This window comes from Gallus gallus, chromosome 3 (assembly GCF_016699485.2).
Source record: "Gallus gallus isolate bGalGal1 chromosome 3, bGalGal1.mat.broiler.GRCg7b, whole genome shotgun sequence".
NCBI classification, from domain to species: domain Eukaryota; kingdom Metazoa; phylum Chordata; class Aves; order Galliformes; family Phasianidae; genus Gallus; species Gallus gallus.
Window position 1 is genome coordinate 67,357,766 of NC_052534.1, and position 23,724 is coordinate 67,381,489.

The 23,724-nt window shown below is 43.8% G+C and overlaps 1 protein-coding gene and 1 long non-coding RNA gene across 4 annotated transcripts in view; one reads left to right on the forward strand and one right to left on the reverse strand.

Annotated features, from left to right (window-relative positions):
• SCML4 (Scm polycomb group protein like 4) overlaps nt 1–20,072 on the forward strand; it is a 34,031-nt gene extending 13,959 nt beyond the window's left edge. The window contains exons 5-7 of the mRNA XM_015284549.4: nt 8,424–8,687; nt 16,253–16,398; nt 19,947–20,072. Of these exons, the coding sequence (XP_015140035.2) occupies nt 8,424–8,687; nt 16,253–16,398; nt 19,947–20,072 (536 nt within the window). The remainder of the gene's footprint in view (nt 1–8,423; nt 8,688–16,252; nt 16,399–19,946) is intronic.
• LOC124417813 lies at nt 15,598–23,343 on the reverse strand. 3 transcript variants are annotated; one of them, XR_006938741.1, is made up of 3 exons: nt 23,300–23,343; nt 20,694–21,477; nt 15,598–20,548 (listed from the first exon to the last, which is right to left on the reverse strand). It is a non-coding gene; the product is annotated as an uncharacterized LOC124417813 (long non-coding RNA). The 3 variants fall into 3 exon arrangements; XR_006938742.1 differs by lacking the exon at nt 23,300–23,343 and having other exon boundaries at nt 20,694–21,010; nt 21,186–22,983; XR_006938740.1 differs by having other exon boundaries at nt 15,598–21,477.
• Between the last annotated feature and the right edge of the window lie 381 nt (nt 23,344–23,724).

Consider the following 23,724-nt stretch of genomic DNA (forward strand, 5'->3'; position numbering starts at 1 on the left):
CTTGTAAGGAACTCCTGGAACTGGTGATGATTCAGTCCCTCAAACTTAAATAAATTGACAGCTTTGATGACAATTTGCATGACATTATCCATATTTAAAGCTTTCACAAATAATTTTTCTTGATGTACAATGCAGTGATATTTCATCAAATGCGAGTTGCCGGTGGCAATTGCATCATCTTGTATTAATTTTATAAGTCCTTCTTTTTTACCATCACTGAAATGCCATCAGTAGCCATACCAGATACGTTGACAAAAAGAAAAAGAAAATTGCTTTAGTGCATTTTTTTTACTGCTTCAAACAGATCAAGAGATTTAGCTGTGTCTGTCAGTGGTACCAAAGAAGCCATTTCTTCATTTCTTCTTGAGCATGGAGCTAGGCTATGATGTGGAATTTAAAGAAAGGAAAAAACGTGTTTTTTACTATATTAAAAGGTATGCATAAGGCATGTGGATAAAATGATGGGCATAAGTGCATGAAGCATAATGGATGAGGTGATATCTACTACAGAAAAAGTACTGCTGGGTACAAGTATTGAATTCAAGCCTTACACGTTCCATCACATGGAGGAAGCACAGACACCTTCTGAGAGCCCTAATCAGGTAAAATGTGATTGCAACTTGGTTTTAGCTTCAGGTGCATCTTTAACTATGTTTTAGATGCAGAACTGTATTATTCCTTCAGGAGATATCTGAAGTTAGGAGTGCAGTCCTTGATTTTAAAAGGTTTAAGTGAAGGTTGAAACAGGAATTTCCATTACTAAACTTGTTAAATATTGATATAAATATCTGTTATCCATCACGTCCATATTTTATGCAGTCAGACTGACAGGCATCGCACAGGTATCTGCCTACAGCCAGCAGTGACAAAACCTCTACCCATCCCAGTGTAGAGTGCATTACCAGTGAGACACACCTGATCTCTCATTGCTCCTGAGAGGAAAAGGATGATCCTCAAGGTGATGACTTTTTGTCATTCAAGCCATTCCATGTGTTCCATGGCTGCGGAGAACATTCAGAGCACTGTGTGCTGTGGGTTCCCTCATTCCCAGGACTGCTCACACTGGGGCAGGTTGACACCACTGGGGAGAGGACAGAGCCGAGGGGAAGGAGGATAAGGGGGCCTTGTGCCTAAGCTGTTTTCATTGGACAGGTTTTATAGCAAATTTTATTTTTCAAGGAGTTTGCTGAATTTTGCTTGGATGTTCTTCAGCTTTTCAGCTCTGTTTTTCTCCTCTCCCATGTTGCCCTCTTTTTTAACCCTTCACATTAAAAGCTTAAAAGGCTCTTCTTCCTTTATCTGCCTTCATTTATCTTTTATTTCAGTCTTTCCTTCTCCATTTTGCTACCAAATAAATGGAAACCCCCATACAACTGCATTTCCAGTCCCACAAAAATAAACCACCCAATTTGTCTTAAGATTTGTAGGGCTCAGTTCTATCAGTGGTTCTCCCCAGGAATTATTTGCTAGCAGTAGTTATACAGAGTACATCAAAGCGCCTTTCAGAGAGTAGTAATACTCAGCATCTGCTTGAAGAACATTCATCTGTTGGCAAAATGAATGCAGAACAGGAGATTAAAGCTAATAAGGGAAAATCTGCAGCAAAATGCAGGGGGACACACAGTTGGGTGTTGGTGTTCAGATGGCGCGGGCTGTGGGCAGCAGTGGGAAGAGGAAGGTTCAAGGTGATGGGCAGCACAGCTGGGAGATGGGCATGGGAATGAATCTCCACCTCACTGAAAAAAATGCAAACGTGGATTGGGGAAGCATATAACACTTATGGTGGGCTTCTCTATGGATCGGTGAAGGAGAAGCAAGGCGTTAGGGCCAAGCCATCTTGTGTTCTTATCACAGAAAAAACCCCATCAGAAATACCAGAAAGTCCATCTGAGCATTGGGCAGAGAGAAATGAAGTGCAAACTTCATGAAAGATCTTATACCCGTGTATAGACACGTGCACAGACCCATGCTCCACGTGTGCTCCACCTGATCACTGAATGAGTTTACCAGTTATTAAGGAGCAAACACAGCTTATTCTGCAGTTACTACACTTTGCTGTAGACACCTCATGTGATGTGCCTCAAATAATTTGTTTTCCAAAGAAAAACATTGCTGTTAAATATTTGAAGTCAGTATAGTGCAGGGAGACTCATCATGGTGATAACAACAGAAATGCATTCAGCACTTTATCTGTAGAGAATGCCAGCACATAATGTGCTGCAATTTCCAAATAACACAGTTGTTTTCATACAATCTATTCTACACGCAGCTTTTTGTGACTTTTATCAATGCTGATTAATAAGCGTAAAGGCTACACTGAAAACTACGTGGATAGAAAAGAAAAGCACCTGAGTGCTGCTGGAGGCTGGAGGCAGAACAGATGGATGGCAGCCTCCTGTTTCTCTCTGCCTATGCAGAATATTGCTACACTAATAAGGCACAGAGTGTTGCAACCCCGAGAAATCCTCTTTTCATGATGTGTGGCTTGGTGTAACATAAAGGTGAGCGAGATGGGGTCTGAAATCAGGAGGAAGAGATGAAGGGAACACTTTGCTAAAGGCTCGGTCCATATATCACTGAATTCACCTTCAATCATGGGTATTCAGTACTTAAACAATTTGCGTGCACTGTGAGATAGGACTAACACATCTCCATTGCAACACAAGGCATTTATTCTGTTATCCCCAAGTACTTAAAAAAAAAAAAAAAATCATCTCTAGGTGATTTATACACATGAGCACCTTTTATTATTAAATCTAATTTATTTGTCAGCAGCTAGCTTGCAAATTTACTCTCCCTTTTTACTCACTTTGGACAATAAAGCCGTGTAGATCTGTTCCCAGCCGGTCTCATTTCCTGGTTCTACTGCATTAAACACGATGCAGCTCTCGTCTGCGCTGCAAACACTCAGGGGAAAAATGGGGAAAAAAAATCACCTACGCTGAAGTCTTGTAAGCAGGGCAACGTTGCATTTTGCAGCATTCTCTAAAGCATTTAGGTCCTGATGCTGGCTGACTGGCAGCTCCTCCCTAGGGGATTCTGCATTTCAATGGGCAGTGAGGGTGCAGCGAGGCGATGCATGGTGCAGCAAAGCCTCAGACTGAAAACTCATGGCAGCTTTCATCTCCATGGTGTGACCATGGTTTTTCTGTTCACAGTACATATAACCACAAGCAGATGAGGCTTATTTATACCTTTCTGTTCTGATTGATGAATAACCCCCTTCCTTCCCTTGTGGGTGCAATTGCGTGAACTATGTGATCCTATAAGTGAGGCAGAGTTACCCTGTGGTGTTTGTGCAGGTGTAGGAGCACCTGCTAAGGGGTGACATCATATTCTCATCGCACTGCATGTCTGAACAGCTGATGGAGCTAAAAGGAGAGGGCTGTGCTGTTGTCCAGGAGTAAATCACAGCAGGATGACCAGGAAAGCCTTAATCCATCACGGGAAGCTCTTATCTGCAGATGGAGGCAAGTAGGCTCAAGCTACGCAGCAGATAAGGTGCATGGTCTGCTTCTGACAGGTTGGAAACACGTGAGGCTGCTTGGCAGGCACAGGGAAAGATATCTGTTTAATCTTTTAAGAGCTGATGTTAAAACAGAAGATAGCAGTTCAGAACCAAGGCATATCTTCACAATGTTTAATACTGTCCACAACTCTGTTCTCTCCTCCTCTAGCTTGCCCCAGATGGAACTGATGGCTAAACTCACCTGGAGTGTTTTTCTCTGCATCTTTGCATTTGCTTTCTGTGTTTTTCACACTTGCCATTACATGAAGGCTGAGATGCGGGCTTCTAACCCTTGCTAACTGAAGCTCATTAGACAAAAATATGGGAAATCCTCCATGAAGAAGACTGCTTACATGGATCCAAAGTGTCGGTCACCTGTGCCAACTGTTGTAGCTAAAGAAAAGAAGACAGGAGTGTGTAGTGTGGTGAAAGAGTTATACAGGCCATCAGGCTGTGCTTCCACCAATCTCAACAAGAGGAAAAGAAATGCAGATATTCAGAATCTGTAGGTGAGAAACAGAACAATTTGGTTGTTTCTCTCAAGAAACACTGGAGTGAGATACCCACTTCTTGGCAGAGGGAAATCAGTAAGCTAAAGAGAAGGGTGGAAACAAAATGCATGATGCTGGCCAGTGGGACTCTTCACAAAGCTGTGCTTCCCACCAGCACCCATCAGTGTGCAAGGAGCTGGAGCCAGGACTGGGGCATACAAAATACAGGGGGAAGCCAAAATATATGAGGAGTCTCTTGAGCAGCTCTGTCACTGTGGTTGGCTCCTCTCAAAATGACTGGGAGATGACACAAGGCTGGGAGATGACACAAAGCTGGCCCTGATGGAAGGAGAGGAGAGGTCTGGGGAAGCTATGATATCATACTACTTAAAATATTGAGTTCACAGCTGGTCAACCCATTATGGAAAATATATGGTAGCACTTTAAAAGGTGCAGGGAAGTGTCAAAGGGCAAAACCCATCACTAAGTAATATGCGGAACAGGAGACAAGATAACAAAAATGAAGAGTGGGAGTGAAGGAAAAAGAAAAGGAAAGAAGAAGGAAGGAAGGAAGGAAGGAAGGAAGGAAGGAAGGAAGGAAGGAAGGAAGGAAGGAAGGAAGGAAGGAAGGAAGGAAGGAAGGAAGGAAGGAAGGAAGGAAGGAAGGAAGGAAGGAAGGAAGGAAGGAAGGAGGGAGGGAAGGAAGGAAGGAGAAAGAAAAGAAAAAAGTCTGCAAAGAAAACAAGTTAATGGCAGATATGATTAGAGTAAATACATGTGGTAGAGAATTGCAGGGTGGAGGAGCAGGTTATGAAATAATACAGAAGTATGATTCCATAGGCAAGGGCAGTTGTGCCAGGAAGCTACCAACATGTGAAACAGAAAGGAGAGGAGAGGAGAGGAGAGGAGAGGAGAGGAGAGGAGAGGAGAGGAGAGGAGAGGAGAGGAGAGGAGAGGAGAGGAGAGGAGAGGAGAGGAGAGGAGAGGAGAGGAGAGGAGAGGAGAGGAGAGGAGAGGAGAGGAGAGGAGAGGAGAGGAGAGGAGAGGAGAGGAGAGGAGAGGAGAGGAGAGGAGGGGGGAATTACTGTGGGGTTCAGGAAGAGTTTTTGCCTACAGGAGAGATTTTAGTCAGGATTATTTATTTATTTATTTTAATGATGAAGAAAGTGAAAGATTATATCTGCTCAGAAAAATGTCAGGTAAGGATCATCTTTCCTGAGTATACTCTTCTCCATTTCCTGCTTCACTTGCAATTAATTTTCATTTGCTTTCCTAATGCACAATGGAACACACAATTTTTTTTATTTTTTTATTTTCTTTTGTCTTTCCGGAGTGCCTCTATTCTCAGATGCTATCAAAGGTCCATTGTATGTGATCTGCATTCACACATGCACTGTTACATCCACATGGCGTCCTGTATTGGTGTACAGATACCCCTGAGGCAAATGACTCACCATGCAGCTGAGGTGAGAGACAAAACAAGTACTTTTCTTCATGGTAAAGGAGAATTGTGGTCCAAAGGTGATGGATATCCTGACCAAAGTCATGTAGCAGGGCTCGGATGTGAGCTGTAGTTTCTCACATTGACTCATCTTCAGGAGTTTAGCTGGTTTAGCTGCATGTTTCCAGCAGGAAGCCAGACAGCTGTGAACACAGAAAGCTTCCATAGTCTTTCCTGAGTTTCTGGATGGTGCAGCCCATTTCTCTCACTGCTTCCAGTGCCACTGTAAGCAGCCCAGCCTGTGAAGTCCAGGCAGACAAGTCTGTTTTAAGCCAAGATTTTTATGTTACTATTCCTCCTTCCCAACAGAGTGTGCCCGCTGATCCTCCAGCTCCCTGCTGCTCTTGGCTGGAAGACCCTTCATCTCCTTTTGGTTGAGGCTTTTTAATGCTTGCTCCAAGATTGTTAGCTTTCTAATAGTGGCCAACATGCTCTGTTTTTGCTAATATTTGAGTCTCGTTTGCTCTGGTGATATCAAGATGGTCCCAGCTAGAAGATGTGGTTGCTCAAGTTGCATTGGCCAGTGCATTTTTACAAAGTAGCCCATACTCAGCAGGCAGCACAGAAGCTGACCATCACCTTTTAAGAATCCATGACTTAAAACCTGTAAGCACTCAAACTTGAACACCAAGTCTCCTTTTCCCCAGTCAGTGACACATCTTTCCTCATGAGCTGCCTGTGATCAGGAAGAGGTAACTCTGGTGAGTTGCTGTTCTATCCTACTGACTGCTGATGCCAACCTGAAGACTGGGAGCTTTGAAAAGGCTTGCTTAGAAACCTGACTGTGTAAGTTTATCTCTGCTTCACCTTGTCTAATGATGTGAGTCACTCTTCAAATTGCCGAAGCATCTTCATCTTGGGCACGTTGCAGACAGTAACAAACAGAGGCTCCTGCTGATCTATGGCAATAGAATCATTGAATCATAGAATCCTTAGAGTCGGATGAGACCTTTAAAGGTCATTTAGTACAACTCCCCTGCAATGAACAGGAACTTGCACGGCTAACTCAGGTTGCCCAGGGCATAGGCATCATTACTCCCATTGTGGAGCCCAAGGCAGAGATAGGTGGAACAAATTCATAGAATCACAGAAACATTAAGGTTGGAAAAGACCACTCATATCATCTAGTCCAACCTTAAATTGATACAGATCAAGAAAAGAGTCTTAGGCAGAGTTGGTAACAGAAATGACAGCATCTGGTTCTTCATCATACTCTCATACACAACTCATACACCCCCTTCCACTGGGAGATTTTCATCCATGCAGGTCTTATTTTACATAGATTACCGAGATTCTGACATCAGTCAAAAAATCCCTGGTGTCCACTCACGAACTTAGGAGTCATTTATATCCATAGTAATAAAAGCTGTATGCTGTTTATTTAGCAGGGCTGTTCTAACGTGCTGTTTGTTGTTTAGACAGTCTGTATCTTCTTCATATTGTAATCATATTAAAAAAGCATTCTTTTCCTGAAATAAAGAGGTAATGATTCACAAGAGGCATAATTATTCCATGCGGTGCAGGCAGGATGCTGCAGAAAGAGCTGTCTTCTTTATGCATAAGAGGCTTTTATTGCAAGTGTTCTACACAGTAATTAAATTCCTTTGAATGAGAAGGCTTGATTGGATTTTCTTTGGTTTACGGGGAGGAGTCTGAAAAGCAAGGTAGTTATCTCAATTGCTATACAATTTTGACATCTGTTGAAGGCAAGGGAGAAAGGTTCAGAGTGCCAGATTCCCGTCTCCCTTATGCCAGTGTTATGTTAGCTGAACTCTGTTGAATTCAGCTGAATTACACTCTATTTGTATTTGTGTGGGAATAAAGCTCAGAAACCCTTGGCAGAAAGCATCAGGCTACCTGAATGCACTCTGCAAGAATCCAAATTGTCTAAGGGAAAAAAATATAGTTAGAGGAATGTTACTTGCAGTTACAAAGGCAAGTGCCCCAAGTGAGAAAACTTCACATTCATGGCTGTCCTTCTAGTGGGATAGTTGCCTTAGAGTGAGTCCAGCCTTGGCCCAGAACAGGCCAAAGTTTTAAGAGGCAGCAGCAAGCAAATGAAAAGTCAGATAATCATGCAGCAGGAGTCTGTGTTGTGGCTTGACATGTGAGCCAGGATGCCGGTGTGGAACAACTTCTGAGTATCTGAGTTGTCAAACTAAATTGCGTTTGTTTAACATCACTGATTATATGCAGCTGCAAAGGGATTTTTCGAAAGAAAATGTTAAGAATGTAAATTAAAAGGAAAAGACTACTCATACAACCTCTACATGTATTAGCAATGGGGTTTGGGTCTCGTAGCACAAATTGCAGTATAAATTCATCCTGTTACTGAGTGTCAGGAGATGTGTGACACCATACAGGTGATTTCACTCTGCTCGGATGTAGCTGGGGGACTGTACACACAATAAGGACAGTGGCAATTTCAGCAGCTCAGAGAAACATCATGGGGAAAAGGGAGGCACTTTCCTAATCTGCGGACTCCCTGCCTACCTGATGCTGATGCTTTGTTTCACCCAGCTGGAGTGGGAACCTCTAAGGCAGAGATAGCATGTATGTGTAGGGGCTGGATTCCTGAAGCTCCTCATCCTCACGCTGTCCATCAGACCTCCATTCTTGGTGGTGTTCAGGGAGCACCATGAGGCAAGTGAGACCTGCCTTTGCCTTCCCACCCAGTGGGAGTGGGAAGTGGTGGGAGAGTATTGCCCTAAATGCACAGATGGGTTGCATCAAGCCAAAGCTTCCCTGTCATGATCCTACTGACTTCTGAGAGATTGTGCTTCCCTTTATTGTTTATTAATTCTCAGAAAAGATGCCTCCTGGGTCCAGCCTATCCATGCCATCCAGCTGTCTGTACAGAAAGTTTGTAGTGAAGCTAAATGTTGGTTCCATTTTACTGATTCTTTCTTCTCTTGTTGAGCAGAAACAGTCATCCCTGAGGACTACCTGGATGCAGCTAATATGAAGCGGTACAGCGCAGATCCTACTGACTCTGCCTTCAGTTGCGTGGGCTCCGTGTATGCCATGCGGCAGAGTCCTGCAGATGGACATCCTGCTGGAGGCTCCTCTTCCTCCTGTGGCCATCGTCCCGCCCCAGTGTCCTCAGGGAGGTCCTCTTCTGCCGGCCTGCGGCACCACGCCTCCAGCCCAACCAGGAATGGGACCTATTCTGAAGGAAACACAAGTGGTAATATAATATCTTCCTATTAGCAATGTGTGTTGCTATGCTGGTGCCATGCTGGGGTCTTAACTCATTCCCAAATTCCCAGGGAAGTCAGCAAGGTGCACTTGCATTGACATGCACTCAGACCACGCATGCTTTCACTTACAAGGAGAAATAATAACCTATGTAAACACAAAATCAATCTGTTCATCATTAAGTAAAATGGTGAATGTTTTCTAATGCTGTTATTAATTATGTAAACGTATGTATTATGTATAATCGAGTGGCAATCACCACTGCCATTACCAATTTACAGATATAAATATTAATATATAAGGCGTTCCTCCCCAGGACTGATACTGCTTACAGACAGGTTAATTGCATGGCACCAGCTGTGTACAAAGTACCACACAGAACAAACTCAAATATTAGTGCCTATCAAACAATTTAGCAAAAGATTTTGCCTTCTAGATGTGTACGTATTTTTAGAAATCACCCCACCTGCTGCTCAAGGCTTTTTTATCCTTTAGGGAGGTAAAGTCACTAGAAGTTTATCTGCAGATCCAAGAGATGCCACAGGAACCATTGCTTTCAATAACCCTTCCTCCCAGCTCTCTTTGCATTTTTGTCCAGCTATCCTCCCAGGATTTAGACTCATTGGGTTGATCGCTCTGCCCATTAGAGGCACTCTGCTGGTGCCAAGCCCTCTTAGAATGGGACTCATTGCAAAAGGTGGCTTCCCTCCAGGAAAGCTTTCCTGGCAGCTGAAGTGAGGGGAGCAAGTGGGACTGCAGGGGCAGCCTGGTGTAAGGCAGAGGATGGGGTAGATCCTCAGTGTCAGGAGAGAACTAGCGGAGGCAGGAGCAAGCGTGCTTTCTAATCCTGGACTGCATTTGCTCTCCTCCAGCTTTGTGCTATATTCCCTGTTAGCCACGGCTTCTTTCACCCCAGAAAAGACCTGGGTTCATCAAATGGGTTAGGTGATCCCCTGAACTTCTGCTAACTTTGTCTTTATTTGCATTTTTCAATTTCTCCATTAACAGGTCTTTATCAGTAGCCATTTGAACAGTGTCTTCACCCCTTACTAATTATTCAAACTTCATTTATGCATTTTTCATCTTGAAGGTAGATCTAACAAAGGAGTTGAATATCTCAGCCATTTTCAAGTCATTAATTTCTTCCCCTTCCTCATTTATTAATGGAATCTACTGTCACTCCAGTTACTTTTTTTCCTCTCGATATATTTGCTGTAGCCTTGCTGGTTCCCCCTAACCCTTTTGTCCAGAGTTAGCTCCTTACAATGTCTTTCTGCCCTTGCATTTCCCCTGGAAACTGCAAGGGATTCTGAAATGAGCCAAGATTTAACAATGCTGTTACTTGCTTGGTTTGAAAATCTTTATCATTCTGGTTATATCTTCATAGCATGCAGGAAAAGGTCAGAGCAGCTGAGACCGAAGTCCTGCCTCACTGTGCATCTTGTCTCCAGCATGAGGCATGCCCCAGGGCAGAGCTGAGTGCAGACACAGCAGTGCTTCCCCAGCACCCTCTCCACCTTCAGAAATTGGTGGCTGAAAGACTTTGAGCCAGAAGTGGTGGATTCATATTGAGTAACCTGTCATAGGTTTTTCTCTCTTAAATTACCCAATGGCTTACTGAATACCTTGCACGCTTTCAGCATAAATAATAATAATAATAATAATTAATAGTAATACCATGTTAAAGTTCCTGTGCTTACGAAAAGCATTATGTGGAGAAAAGCCTTTGTGTAATGGATTTGAATCTATGTTCAGGAGACTGAAGTTTAAAATCAGGGCTCCTTAATCTTGCTCAGCTGTCTTATTTTCTCTTCTCTGACTATGAATGTCACTGTTGTCTTGGCCAGCTCAGCAGTAAGGGCTCCTAAAGCTGATGGTTAAGAAGTGAGCATCACAAAAAATAGTTGTCAATCTGTTGATAGTACTTACCTATAATTATTAACTATGTATTAGTCCTGGTACCATCCATTGTACAAGAGGGTCTGCAACGTACAGGGGCAAGCATATCCATATAGAGATGGGTTTGCTGTCAAGGTCTCCATCAGGAGGATTAGCAATTGCACGTGTTCTAGGTGCTCTGTGCACCTCTGTACATCTGCCCCAGTGATCTGTGCACGTTTGTGCCACCGCCACCCCTTTCCCCTGAATTTCTTCACTGCCCCTGGAGCTGCTTTCTCTGAAGCAAAGGAGAGCAGTTGGCTCTCGCTTATGGCCATGGTGTTTTCAGTGACTGAGATGTACAGCACAGTGACAACCAGGAAGTCAGGGTGCCCACAGATTTATTACAGCAACCCTTCTGTCCTTAGAGAAACGGTGCCGCTTCCAGGCAGTCTGCTTTCATTTCCTTCTCCATTTGCCATAGTGTCAATTCTGTAGCACAGCTCTGTACCGCTGGAATTCCCATCGTGGATTTCTACAAAGCACTGTTTGCTTCTCCTTAAAGGTAGAGACACTATTTTTTCACAGCTATCCTATTTTTCATGTATTTTTCTCTTTATACTTTAACAGTAATCACAGGCTTTTAAATATGTATCTTCCCACGACTGCTTCAGTGCAGCTACGCTGGAGTTTGATTACTGTCTTGGCAAAATCTCTCTCAAAGGTCTTAGGAATCTGTGCTTTCAATATGATGCTTCTGTGCATGCTTTTCCTCTTTCTAGGGACAATTCATACGCTGCTGAATCATAAATGGGTGAAGATGAGTAATTGGTGCATACATGCATCCGTTCTAATCCTCCTTGGTTTGCTTACTTAAAGACCGGGATGGACAGGGCTCATTAAGGAGAGGAAGAATTTCTCTCCAAAACCTCAAGCCAATCCATTTCATTTATTGATATATCAGAAAAATAGCATGCTTTATTTATCAGGGTGGGCAAACCTCGTGGAAAAAATCATAACCGCAGAACGTATCTCAGCTCATAGCAGAACAAGCTTTTCAAGGGGAATGGATGAGATTAAAACCCAAAGCTCTCATTAATGCGATTGGAAGCACGATGCCTAATCCTGCATGACTGTGCTAAAAAATTCCAAACAAACAAACAAAAAAATCTCATTTCAGAAAGCCGGTTGGGGCTACTAAGAGACAAACATGCACTTTGCTGTCATCATCTGCCAAACTGAACCTCTTAAATCTGGGAAGGAATAGTCAAGGACATCATAAACCGTAAACCTTTCCAAGCCTGCTTATGTAACAGACAAACAAACCCTTTATCCCAAGTGTGAAGAATTGTGCGTTCAGCCACAACGTAACAGCATCAGCCTTGCCTGTAGCCTGGGGGCTTTATGCAGATTTTATTATCCAATATTAGCAGTTAATTATTACCCCCTGAGGATCTTTGTTAAAGAGACAGTCCCGCTTGCTTAATACATTTATTTCCTGACAGCATTTCAGGCACAGGGTTCGAAGGTTGTTTTTTGCAGACGAGCGCTGCAAGCACCTAGCAGGGGAGCACCTCCTCCAGGCAATGGCAAGGGAAGAGAAGCTCAGCCCTGGTCCCACTGCTTCCGTATGCACAGCTTGCCAGGTTTTGAGGTCACTTTCACAACCTGGAAGGTTCAACACCAGCACTGAGCTTTTCTTTGTCTCCTTCAAAAGAGAGGCGAGGAAAGCCCCAGTAAGGATTTGCCACCAGTTTATGGCAGTATGTCAATCAGCAGGGCTGCTCTGGTGGTTTGGCTTCACATCCCCATGCCGCACAGTGGGTGCTGCCATCTTGTCCAGCTCGGTGCGGCCTGCTGTCTCAGGAAGCCTCTCCTGCAGGGCCTTCCCCTTCCTCCTGTCCTTGCGTGCAGTAGGAGGGCTTTTTAAAGAAGTGTTTCCTATCTCTCCGTGCCATTGAGGGCCTGCTACTTCGGCTTACTTTCAGTGGATCTGCTGCTCCTTATTAACTGCTCCAGTACGATCAGAGAGCCTTTTAAAATTTCATTCCCACCCCTTTCCCCTGAGGCAAAGAAATCATTTAGGCCTGCAGCAATATTAAAGTTCATCTGTCACTTCCTTTCCACTCCTATCTATCAATGGCCGCACTCCCTCGGGGCTCTGTTTGTTTGCCAAGAACATATTTAGGGAGTCTGTTATTTATCTTTCCTTCTTTCACAGGTTTAACTCCACTTTAGCATTGTATTTCCTCATTGTGGCTCTGCAGCCACTCAGATGTTGGCTTTCCCTCCCTTCACCCTCCTTCTCAGGAACATCCAGAGCCTGAAGCGGGCTCAGAAAAAAGCCTGAGGGGCAAGAGCTCAGCCGCTGGCTCCTTTGCACCAAGACTATCTTGCCATTGTCTTCCTTGGGTGTTGGGTGCTGATCTCGTACTTCCAGCCATCCCTGCGATGGTCTCAGCTGGGGTGCCCCAAGAGCCTTCCCCTGCAGGGAGCCCCTTCCCCATCCTCTCCAGTACCAACACAGGCAGGAAGGGGAGTGCTTCCCTTTGATTACCTGAATTTCCATATCTCATTCCATTAATTTGACGATTTTTTTTTTTGCCACCTGTCAAAAACAGGAAATTGGATTTGACCTAGATTACGATCTCTAAAAATAATTATTGGTCCCGAGCACTCCCATCTCTTTGTAATCTGAGTATTCATTATCATCTTGATTAATTCTGATGACAGGATGGCATAGGATACCCAGGAGACATGAGACTTCCTCATTTATCTAATTCTTAGGTTAAATGCGAATACCTTCAGATAAGAAAAAAATGTATAGTACTTGCCCTGCTGCCATCAAACACTTTTGTGCTTAATATAATCTTTTAGCAAAGTGATGCTATTGAAACAGAGAACTCGTGCCTTTGTGTAGGCATGAAATGATTTATTTTTTTCAGAAACAAAGAAATTGCACTTACATGGGTAAATTACAAAGTTAAAAAGTCGGAATAAATTAGGAAACAAAATACATTTTAAAAGCAGATCGCTTCCAACCTCACCAGCTATGAACTGCTTTTGAGATGTCTGTCTGCAAGCTGATGGTATCCCAGTTTTACTGACAGCATTTAAAGGTAGCCACTTACATGCAAGGAAAATAACACAATTCATGAGAAAGCAGCAGAAAATATAGGACATGAACCTAGGTATATATATAGATTTAAAACAGAGCTAATACCTATGCGTAGTTTTTGTTTCTACATAGTTATATTATACTTCAGATAGGGGTTTGACAGGATTACCTTCGCTTGCTGGAGGCTGGAAGAGTTCTGGCCATGCAGACTCTTTAGAAAGGTCATTTATATATTTCTCTAAAAAATCAGATTTATGCTATTGATTGCTAGACTGCAGAGCACTGAGTAGAGTTCACCCTGTCATTTCAACCTTTTCTTCTCACCCCACTTCCTTATATTACCAATATTTCTAATGCCTGCAGAGGCTCCCGGCTGCTCCCAGGGGCTTGCTACTTCCCTTTACCCTTTCTTGGCATTTCTGGAAGCAACGCATTTCTGGAAGAAGGGCATTTCTGGAAGCAGCTCATTTCAGGCAGCAGTCACTTGGGCCCAAGGCTGCTCTCCTTTCACCTGGTGTGAACCCCAGGCAAAGCCCTCTGGGGTTTCCTTGCAGTCATGCAAATCTAAGGGGAAAAAACGTGTGATAGTCGGTAGTGGCACAACATGTTCCCTGACCACACTGTTGCTGTGGCGCTGTAACTTCTGCAGCCTTTCAGGCACTGGGTAGCCTCTCTCTCCCCTCTCTGTTTCCCCCCTGGTTCACAAAAGCCTGTTTTTCCCCTTGCCCTCGGTTCGTGGTGCCCACACTCAGCTTGTGCTGCTGGTATATCAGCCTGTGGCAGCCTCCTGCAAGTGCTGGCTCCTCCAGCTCCCAGGCAAGTCGTGGTTCTCTCACTCGTCCCTGACAAACTTGCTCAATATTACTGATGATCCAGGGGCTGGCTGAAATTGCCCCGTACGTTTTGCACTCTTCATCTTCATCGCTTCATGCCAAAGAGTCCAGATGGTGTCTGTACCACTGTGTATTGCATTTATTCTGCGAGCGGAGCCCAGGGTCGCATGAGTCCATATGAACACAAATCCTCGCTGTCTAATTAAGAGGACCTGCGGCTATTCCTTGTCCTTTATATCCAGAACAGTGACTTAGCAAATGAGAGTGTAATTATCATGATATTTACATCACATCCCATTATGAAACCCATCGACCAGATTCACATATTCATAGCACTGCTGCTTACTACGGTTCATCCTTCATAACTGCAAAATATACCTCATTACATTATACTGTGGGATGAGGATGCGGCAAGAAAAAAAGGGCCAATATGCACATAAAGCCATTATTGTGCATATATGGGCAGACCCCCACTCACATAAATCAGCACGGCCCTATTGAGGTCATCAGAACAAGGATTTACATAAGCCACCAGCCCAGCCCACTGCATTTGCTCATATGCATTATCATGATGATTTTGAGCCACGCGTGGTATTCTCATACATTTTATCCATTGTTATGAACTGAGAATTTCTCTGGAGGGCTCAGCCCTTCTCTCCTCAGCGGCTTGAAGCCATTCTGTTTCCCCTCTTTGCTACCTGGGGCCTCTCCAGGATCCAGTTTAGCAATCCATGGTCTCCCTCTGTTTGTACTCTTCTGCTTCCCTTTCTGTCTGCTGCAGCGCCTGCTTGCTTACCACTTGCACCTCTCATTGAAAATTGAGCCTTAGCAGAAATTGACGAGCAGGTCTCGGCAAGTAACATCTCATCCATTTCTGTGCTGCTGCCTGCTAATATAAAGTTTGCATTATGTGGATACAAAAAAGAGTAAACAGATTTCCTGTAACCTAGCATAATGCAGTACTTGGGATAGTGAAGCAACGTAAGGGTATATGTATGTCTGCAAATTATACACATCTAAGGCCAAGATTTATAATTCTGCAGAGACTAAGAATAAAAACATAAATGCACTTTCATTCCAATGTGCCTTTATTCATTTGATTTAAAGCTACAGCAAGTCAAAGTGACCTTAAATCATCCAGGGCTTACACCATTAAAAAGTCACATGTGCAGTGTTCATCTCCATGTGTTTTAGTAGGTCTCCAAACAGGCATTCACTGGGGACCCTCAGCTTCGCCCGAGCCTAAGATTAGCAGAACGTTCACTAGGAACCTACTTCTAAGCTCCAAGAAAAGTCTGAATGTCTGGATGCAAAGAAAAAAAATACTTGCTAAATCCAGAGTTTATCACCTAGCCTTTGCATTCAACGGCAAGCTCCTTTGTTTCATGCCTCCAGGTGGGAGGGTGGTGTCTTCTGGAGCCGAGATCCCCACTGCTTGCAGATCAGACAGCAGGGGCAGCTCAGTTTAAGAGGCTGGCAGCTGGCACATTGTTCCTTCCTCAGCAGGAACCTGAGGGTTTCATGTTTTTTAACACAATTCACCAGCTGGGATCGTATCCCCTGGTAAGCAGTTGGATCCAAAACTGCCAAATCACTTCTTTCCCTCCCCGTCAGCTCAGGCTGATGCACACAGATCCAGTGTCCAACACGTGGGGCTTCTCACAAACCAAGGAAATCACTGCATGGTTTTGTAATGTGCTGCTGTGGGCTTTTTTGTACCGATAGCCTCAAGTCCTTCGCCAGAACGACAAGACATGGCTCGGCCATCAAGCAAGAATCCTTTGACCTGGACTGTGGACGATGTGATTTGGTTTGTGAAGGATGCAGACCCTCACGCTTTAGGTCCCCACGTGGAGCTCTTCAGAAAACACGTATGTAAAGGCAGCTCTTAGTGCTTCTAGGGGATTTAAGTCACCTGCAAGAGAGACAGAGACAGCCAGCACACCGCATGCCCCCTGTCTATGGCTGCTATAGGGAGTGCCTGTGCTCAGATGCTTTGAGCACGGGGCCCTGCAAGGGGTTCACATCAAACAGGGGGGCTAGCTTGAAGAAACATTCAGTTATCCCTCAATGGTAAAACCCTAACAACATCTTTAGGAAATGCATGTTATTTTTCTCCCTATGCCAGCATAAATTGTTATGCTAAACCTAAGAGAAATCGCGCAGGATCTGGTGTTCATTTTTCACTGTCAGATTGGCAAAAAAAACCTTGCTTCAATGACAATATCTTTTTTCCCGGGATACCTGTGATTGGTCTCTAAAGAGCATTTTCTTTTTGTATCTGTGGACATTTAGCAGCAGAAGCGTGAAACAGCCAAATCTGTGGTTTTTTAGTATTAAGTAACCACATAACCAGATTTAAAAGACCTGCTGACTCACTGGGGAATATGATAGTTGCCTTCGTTAGGCCATCTCTAGTGGTAGAAATTCTAATTAGTAAAGTAGACTGTAAACACATATCTGATAAGGACTTTCCTTTTGTGCTGGAGTTGGTAGCACCACATCTAACTGCATCTTCAGCCTCATCCACCCTTCCTTGGCCAATTCAGAGCATGAGCCTCAATGGATGCCCACCACAGTCAGGGGCTGAGGCCATTTGACATCTGCAGGCAGGGAGGTGGGATGAGAACAGAGCAGGCCTAGCCATGCTAGCATTAAACCTGTGACTGCAGGCCAGCCTTCTTTCCCTGCCTTCTACAGAGAAGTCACATGGCCCGCATTGGCCAGGTAGGTATCAGGAAGATAAGTGAGCCACGTGTAGACTTAAAGAAACTTGCTTTGGCATGAATTTTTGAGACTAGTAGAAGGAGCTGAGCACCAGTAGAGAAAATTGCCCCGGTCTGTGAAGCACACACTCCCAGAATGAATATTTAATCTTGGCTCACTGGGCCTGCTGCTCTGAAGCATGCCGTGCCACAATACTATCACTGCTCTATGAACAAAGAGACCAAGCTAAATTGCCACTGGAGACTGTTTCTGTCAGCCTTTGTCAAGCACCCAGCACCTATGGGCTCTACTCATTATTGGTTTCCTTGTAAAATATGCAGTAGGCTTGAGAACCTGGGTAAGATTACCACACAACTCAATTCAATTACGCCTTGGAGTTATATATGTCCCTGCAATTTTTCAGCCTTCAAATCTCATCTGGATTAACACAGAGACCCCAGGGGTGAGAGACAAGTGATTAGTCCATTAACCTTAGCCATATCTTCCTATATATTCAATCTTTCTATGAAGCAGGTGCATAATTTACTTAGAAGCACTTACTGTCATTGACAAGGCTCAGTTATCACCTGAAATTGTTGCTGTGGCAGTCAGCTCATCTGAGCTATGACACTGGGAGGGAGAAGGTGGTGGGGCCACAAGGACAGGAAGGGTGGGGAGGTACCCTACATACAGACAGAACTCTTTCCCACTGCTATATTGGTCCACGTGAGTGGTGACCGCAGTGCCCAGAGCCATTCTCCCAGCTGTAGGGAGGTGTAGCCCACACAGGCCACAGCTTCAACACATGTCACAGGGTGGCTGTGGCTCTCACTCTGCTCTCCTCACCAGGGGCAGAAGCATGAATCAACCACCAAGTGCAGTTCTTGTGCTGAAGACACGGGACTTGATCAGGGTCTACTTAGAACACGTGCATGAAGCTGGCACGAGCACAGCAATACACACTCTTGCAGTTGGAAGCCGTATGTTCATACTCACTGTATCATTACCTTGCAGCTTACACATTTGCTGTCCCCATCTCTTGCAGGAAAACAGCAGCACTCTAACTTGCAGTGGGACAGATCTCAACAGATGTGTGTGAAACAAGCTAATTGCACTGAATTTAACAGCTCCAGATCTCATTCAAGGCCTTCTACTGCAAACTTAGGAACCATGCTGTGAAATCCCACATTTTTTTTATTATTATTTTTTTTAAAGAGCTGATACAATAATACTGGAGATAAGTCAAGACAACAATCCATACAGGGATTTGGCTAATATGGGGGTATTTGATTGGATATGAATTCTCCCTCTGGCATACTCCAGTCATGGAGTTTAATTTTGACCTCTACTCTATCATAATAATAGAGGAAATAACAAAATGTTGAACTCAGCATTTAGAAACAGTTGCATTCACACCAAATACCTCGACAGCATTTTTACCTAATGGCATCACAGCTCCAGGAGTACAGTGTTCTTTCTTAAGTAAATATTAAATATGATACTGTGATCTTCCTTTCCTCAGCTTCTTTAAAATAATGGGAAGGAGAGTGGGAAAGCAAAGAGTTTTTGTAATGGATGGAGTGGGGGTTGCAGAATGAAGAGCATCAATTGATTGAGTTAATCAGAAAGTGACCTTAACTGCTCATCAGCTAAATCACCTGCTGAATGCAATAATAATGATCAGGGCAAATTAGGATCCACAGTATTGCTTAATTAGTAGGTAATGGATCACAGAGAAAAGATGTGCCATGAAAACCATCAAATACAATATATACAGCATTAGTGCTCCTGTGTGGATGTCTGTATTTACGCACTCACATTCATTAGTTATGTTTTAGCTCTCCAAGTAACCAAATGAGGCAAAGACCAAGAGGAGAGGTAGTATTTTTAAGCAGATCCCCTAATACAGTTGAGGGGAAAAAAAACAAAAAACAGGCAAGCTCAGAAACCAAAGAAGGGCACTGTATTTGGAAGCTTCTGTACCTTATGGTCATAGGAGAACCTACAGTGAAACACCGCTCACATCACTGTACACCAGTGCTATTTGGTGCTCAGTACAGCACTTTGTAGTTGAAAGGTTTTTCAAAAGCCAACAGGTCTGGTATAAACAGGTGAACTTGGTGGCAATTTCCACCAGTTATGTGGGAGTTAAATTAAGTTCATATAAATTTTATTAATAAATCAAATGAATTACGGTACTACCGCCTTCAATTTAAGAAATTAATTGCATGTATCGCTGGGTGTAAGTAAGCGTACTGAGGACACACAAAATATGCAGATAGCCAGGAACAAAGCTGGACCTGAGATTCAGAGGTGTGCTATTAGCAGCTCGTGAGGCCACATCCCTCCATCACTCACTCCTTTCTCTTAAGATCAACTGGTTTTCTCAGAGCTGGCCTTAGAGCAAGTCTGATGTTTAAAAAAATCCTCATGATTTTACTGCCACAGAATCAAAAACACCGACAAACCTTGTGGATCCTTGAAGAATAAGTAGTAATATTTGATTAAAGGCTCCTTTAGAGTTTCCTTTTATCCTACTTCAGCTTTCAATTTTTTAATGCAATCTCAAAATTCATGACATTTCCATCTAGGACGTGCCGTTTCTGATTCACCTTGGGTAACACGTCAGGGCACAGTGCTGCCATCTTGCTTTCGTGGTGCTGAAAGCAGGGGGTTTACATATTTTGATTCTCTTTCTCTCTTCTGAAACCAGGAGATTGATGGCAATGCTTTGTTGCTGCTGAAAAGCGACATGATCATGAAATACCTGGGGCTGAAACTGGGACCCGCGCTGAAACTGTGCTACCACATTGATAAGCTCAAGCAAGCCAAGTTCTAACAGCTTCCTGAACAACAGCAGAATCTGACCTAAATCTAGACAGAAGACTATAGGTAACATGCTGCCTTACAGAAATGCATTCTTTTGCAGATTGTTTCACCCTCTTTTTTAACGAAGACTTTGTCTTTTTTAACATTTGTGCATCTTCACAATTTTTTTTAGTCCAACAGGAGGTTTTGGGCTGCTTTGTGTTAATAATTTGCCAAAAAATGTATAATTACAGTAATTATTTTGTACCATTAATATTATTATGATTATAGTAAGTCCTATTTTTGTAATCAGAAGGAGGAAATCAGAAGCAAACAGTGACTGCTGGCAGAAGGACCACTGGCTGTCCGCCAGGCAGGGATGGGGTGGGACATGGTGCTGGCTGGGCTGCCATGTTCAGAGTGTTTGGGGGATGTGTGCCCTTTGGTCAGCCAACATTGAACAGGAACCGCCCTGCGTCTTGCACTAACATCTGGAAAACTTGAATTCTTCAGTTTGAAAAAAAAGAAAAAAAGGAAAAACAAATAAGAAAACAAAAAAAAAGTAGAAGGAAAATTAGAAAAGAAAAAAAAAGTGTTTTTTTTTTTTAAACAAATAAAAAGAGGGAAAAGGTTTTTATTGCAGCTGAAGTACCTTTTCCCACTAGAGGGAGCAGCCCTAATAGACTTGAGGCTGGAGCCGCAATGACATGGTGCTTTCCGTCTGATGAGCTCTGACCATCTGACTCTCCTAGCCAGCACATCTCTAAATACCCAGGAGGAATCGCAGGCTCCCAGCAGGACAAGCCGTCACCGTTTACAGTTAATTATTTCAAGAAAAGTCCCAGTGCAGAAAGCGTTTCTGACAGGATGCTTCCTGCTAAGCTGAAGAGGGGGTGGATGGCTCCCACGGTGTCTGGCACGCTCAGCCGTCATCTCCCCACCTTTCTGCCTGACGTATGGTTTGCAGCACTCAAAGAAAAAGAAACAGAATTTCTGGGTTTGTCCTTGTTTGCCAGGTGGGAACGTTCCCCATGAGGGCACACTGCTGTGCACTGCAGCAATGGTCAGGGCCAAGGTGGGTGCTGTAGGGCCACTGCCTGGTTGCACTGCTGGACAGGACAATGCACGCTTGCTTACAGCATACCTGCACATGTTTTCAAGTAGACTCCAAGTAGCGCCCTCCGGCCTCTGCTCAAATATAAGAGGTGCTCATTGATATCCTATGGAGCCAGGCCAGGAGAAAGGCAGGTCAAAGGGTGAGGAGGTGATTTGTGGAGCAGGTATGCCCTCATCTTCATCCTTCACAAATGGAGGATTATGAAGGGACACATCCATACAGTTTAAACACTTGGTGCATGACAAGGAGTGGTAGCAAATGTTTGTTGATCATGAAGGTTGTTTTGAAGCTCACCTCAACAGAATTGGGTAACAGAACCCTGATAATAAGCAAGATATAAGAATCCATGGCAGCTTCTGTATGTATAGCAAAATATTACAAAAAAATACCTCATGGAATGAAATTCATTTGGGTGCATGTTGCTAGAATATAACTTGTATGGAAAGGTACCACTTCAAGACCTAATCCTGAAAATCCTTGATCCAACCTGGCCTTGAGCACCTCCAGGGATGGGGTACCCACTACTTCTCTGGGCAGCCTGTGCCAGTACCTCACCACCCTCTGAGTAAAGAATTTCCTCCTAACAGTTAAGCTAAATCTTCCCTCTTTCAGTTCAAAGCCATTCCCCCTTACCCTATCACTATTAGATCATCCATGGTATGACTAATGACATCCCACGAGACTTCCAGTAAACTCCCGAGAACTACCCCCAGATTAACAAAGTAGTCTGCGTATGTTTGAAGAGTTGGACCTTGACATGACTGGATGGCTTTCTGCAGATCTTGTCTCCACGTTAAAACATTTCTAAAATGAGTAAAGCTGAAGTAAGGATGTGAAATGAAAAGTCACATGCTACCCAGGGACACAACATACTGAACCCTTCACAGGCTGATTCCTTGAACGTGACACCAGCTGTATCACTGTGTCTGTTCATGGGGGTATCTGGCTGAGACAGAAGCTGCTTCACAACATGAGAACTGTACAGTTTGTTTTCCACACTTACATTTAAAAAAAAACACGAATCCTTTCTCCACAACAATCTATCTCCACAGCAGATAAAAATCTTGCTGAATTCATAGCACCACCTTCAGAGTCCTCGTACAATCCTTTTCCTTATTTTCCCCACACCTTGGATCTTAACCTCTCTTTTACTTATTTTTTCTCCCCAGTGATAGTTTGAATTCTTCCCCTTAAAGCCCCACCTTGACATACTATGGTATCAGTACTCAGAGCTGGTTCGAATTTATCAGATGGCTTCAATGCTAGAAAATACCACTTTGTCACAAGCAGAACCCTTCCTAAAAGTTTGTCACTTTCCAACGCGAATCTCTATTTTACTGAAACCGCAGCTTTCAATAATGTCAAAACATCATTCTGACATCTTGGAAATGGAACACCTCTGTTTAAAAAAAAAAGAAAAAGAGTTTTGCATTTCACTGTATTCTCCTGGAGATTCTGTAAACTGACTTTCTGTTTGGAGTGGAAAAAAAAGATTCATAGCTACAGAATTCCCTGAAAAAGAGTCATTCTCTTTCAGCTCTACATCTCACCTTTTCTTCCATCTCCACCCTGCAGAGGTTGCAGCTGAGAAGACTGATAACACCACAGCAGTGGCAACAGTGTTCATACATTTAACGTGCTGGAATAGTTTTTATGTATGTATCTAATGTATACAGTCAGTGGTGCTATCTCATTTGATATGGAACTTTTAGGCATGGCAGGCTGTTCCAGCCATGACATTTAATGTGCTGCCTTTTACAGAGAAGGCATTTAGTGGCTTGGTTTTACATGAAAGTAAAGCTTATGAAAGAAACTCTGTGCTGCATGTTTGGTTTTTTGGTGTTTCTGTTTTTTTCTCCCCCCTCACCAAAAGGCAATTGGGAGGCAATAATTATTGCAATTATAACTAGTTTTTCCTCTCCTAAGTCTTGTCAGGGAGGTGGTTAAGACACTGTGCTGTGTGGAGTGTGTCAGGTCAGGAGCAAGCCATGAAGAGTCACCTGCCTGGGTGTAACACTATAATGTAATGGAAAACACAACAATGACAGCAGGGTAGCACAGTCCCAGGCTACAGCAAGTAAGGATAAGCTCAAGTACAGCAGCTGTGGATGCAGAAACAAAGGAGGGGGGAAACTGCTTACCTTTGGGAGGCCTCAGGTAGGCAGAGATCTCCAGTAAGAAACCCTCACCACCATGGCCAGCCCTTAAATGAGGTCTGGGAGGGGGTGGATCCTGGCTCCACCCCTTCCCATCACTCAGGTACATTGCATGCACCTGAGCTCATTTGGGTTGGCCCTGCCTTCCACCAGGTGCTCAATCACTGTTTCAGGCTGTGTCTTAGTGTTTCTGCTACACTGTGTTAGCTGCTGTTCACATACTGCTAGTACAAATTGCTTCGTTTGCTATTCTGCTCACAGCTCTCACTTCAGACTGCATCCAACCACTTGCATTTCTTAACTCTTCCAAACAGGTGGGTGGATGTGCTTGTCCTTTGTGTGCAATGCATCTGCCCGTTCTCTGCTTTTAAATGCATCTGCAATGGAAGGCACTTGGCTTGCTTTAGGCA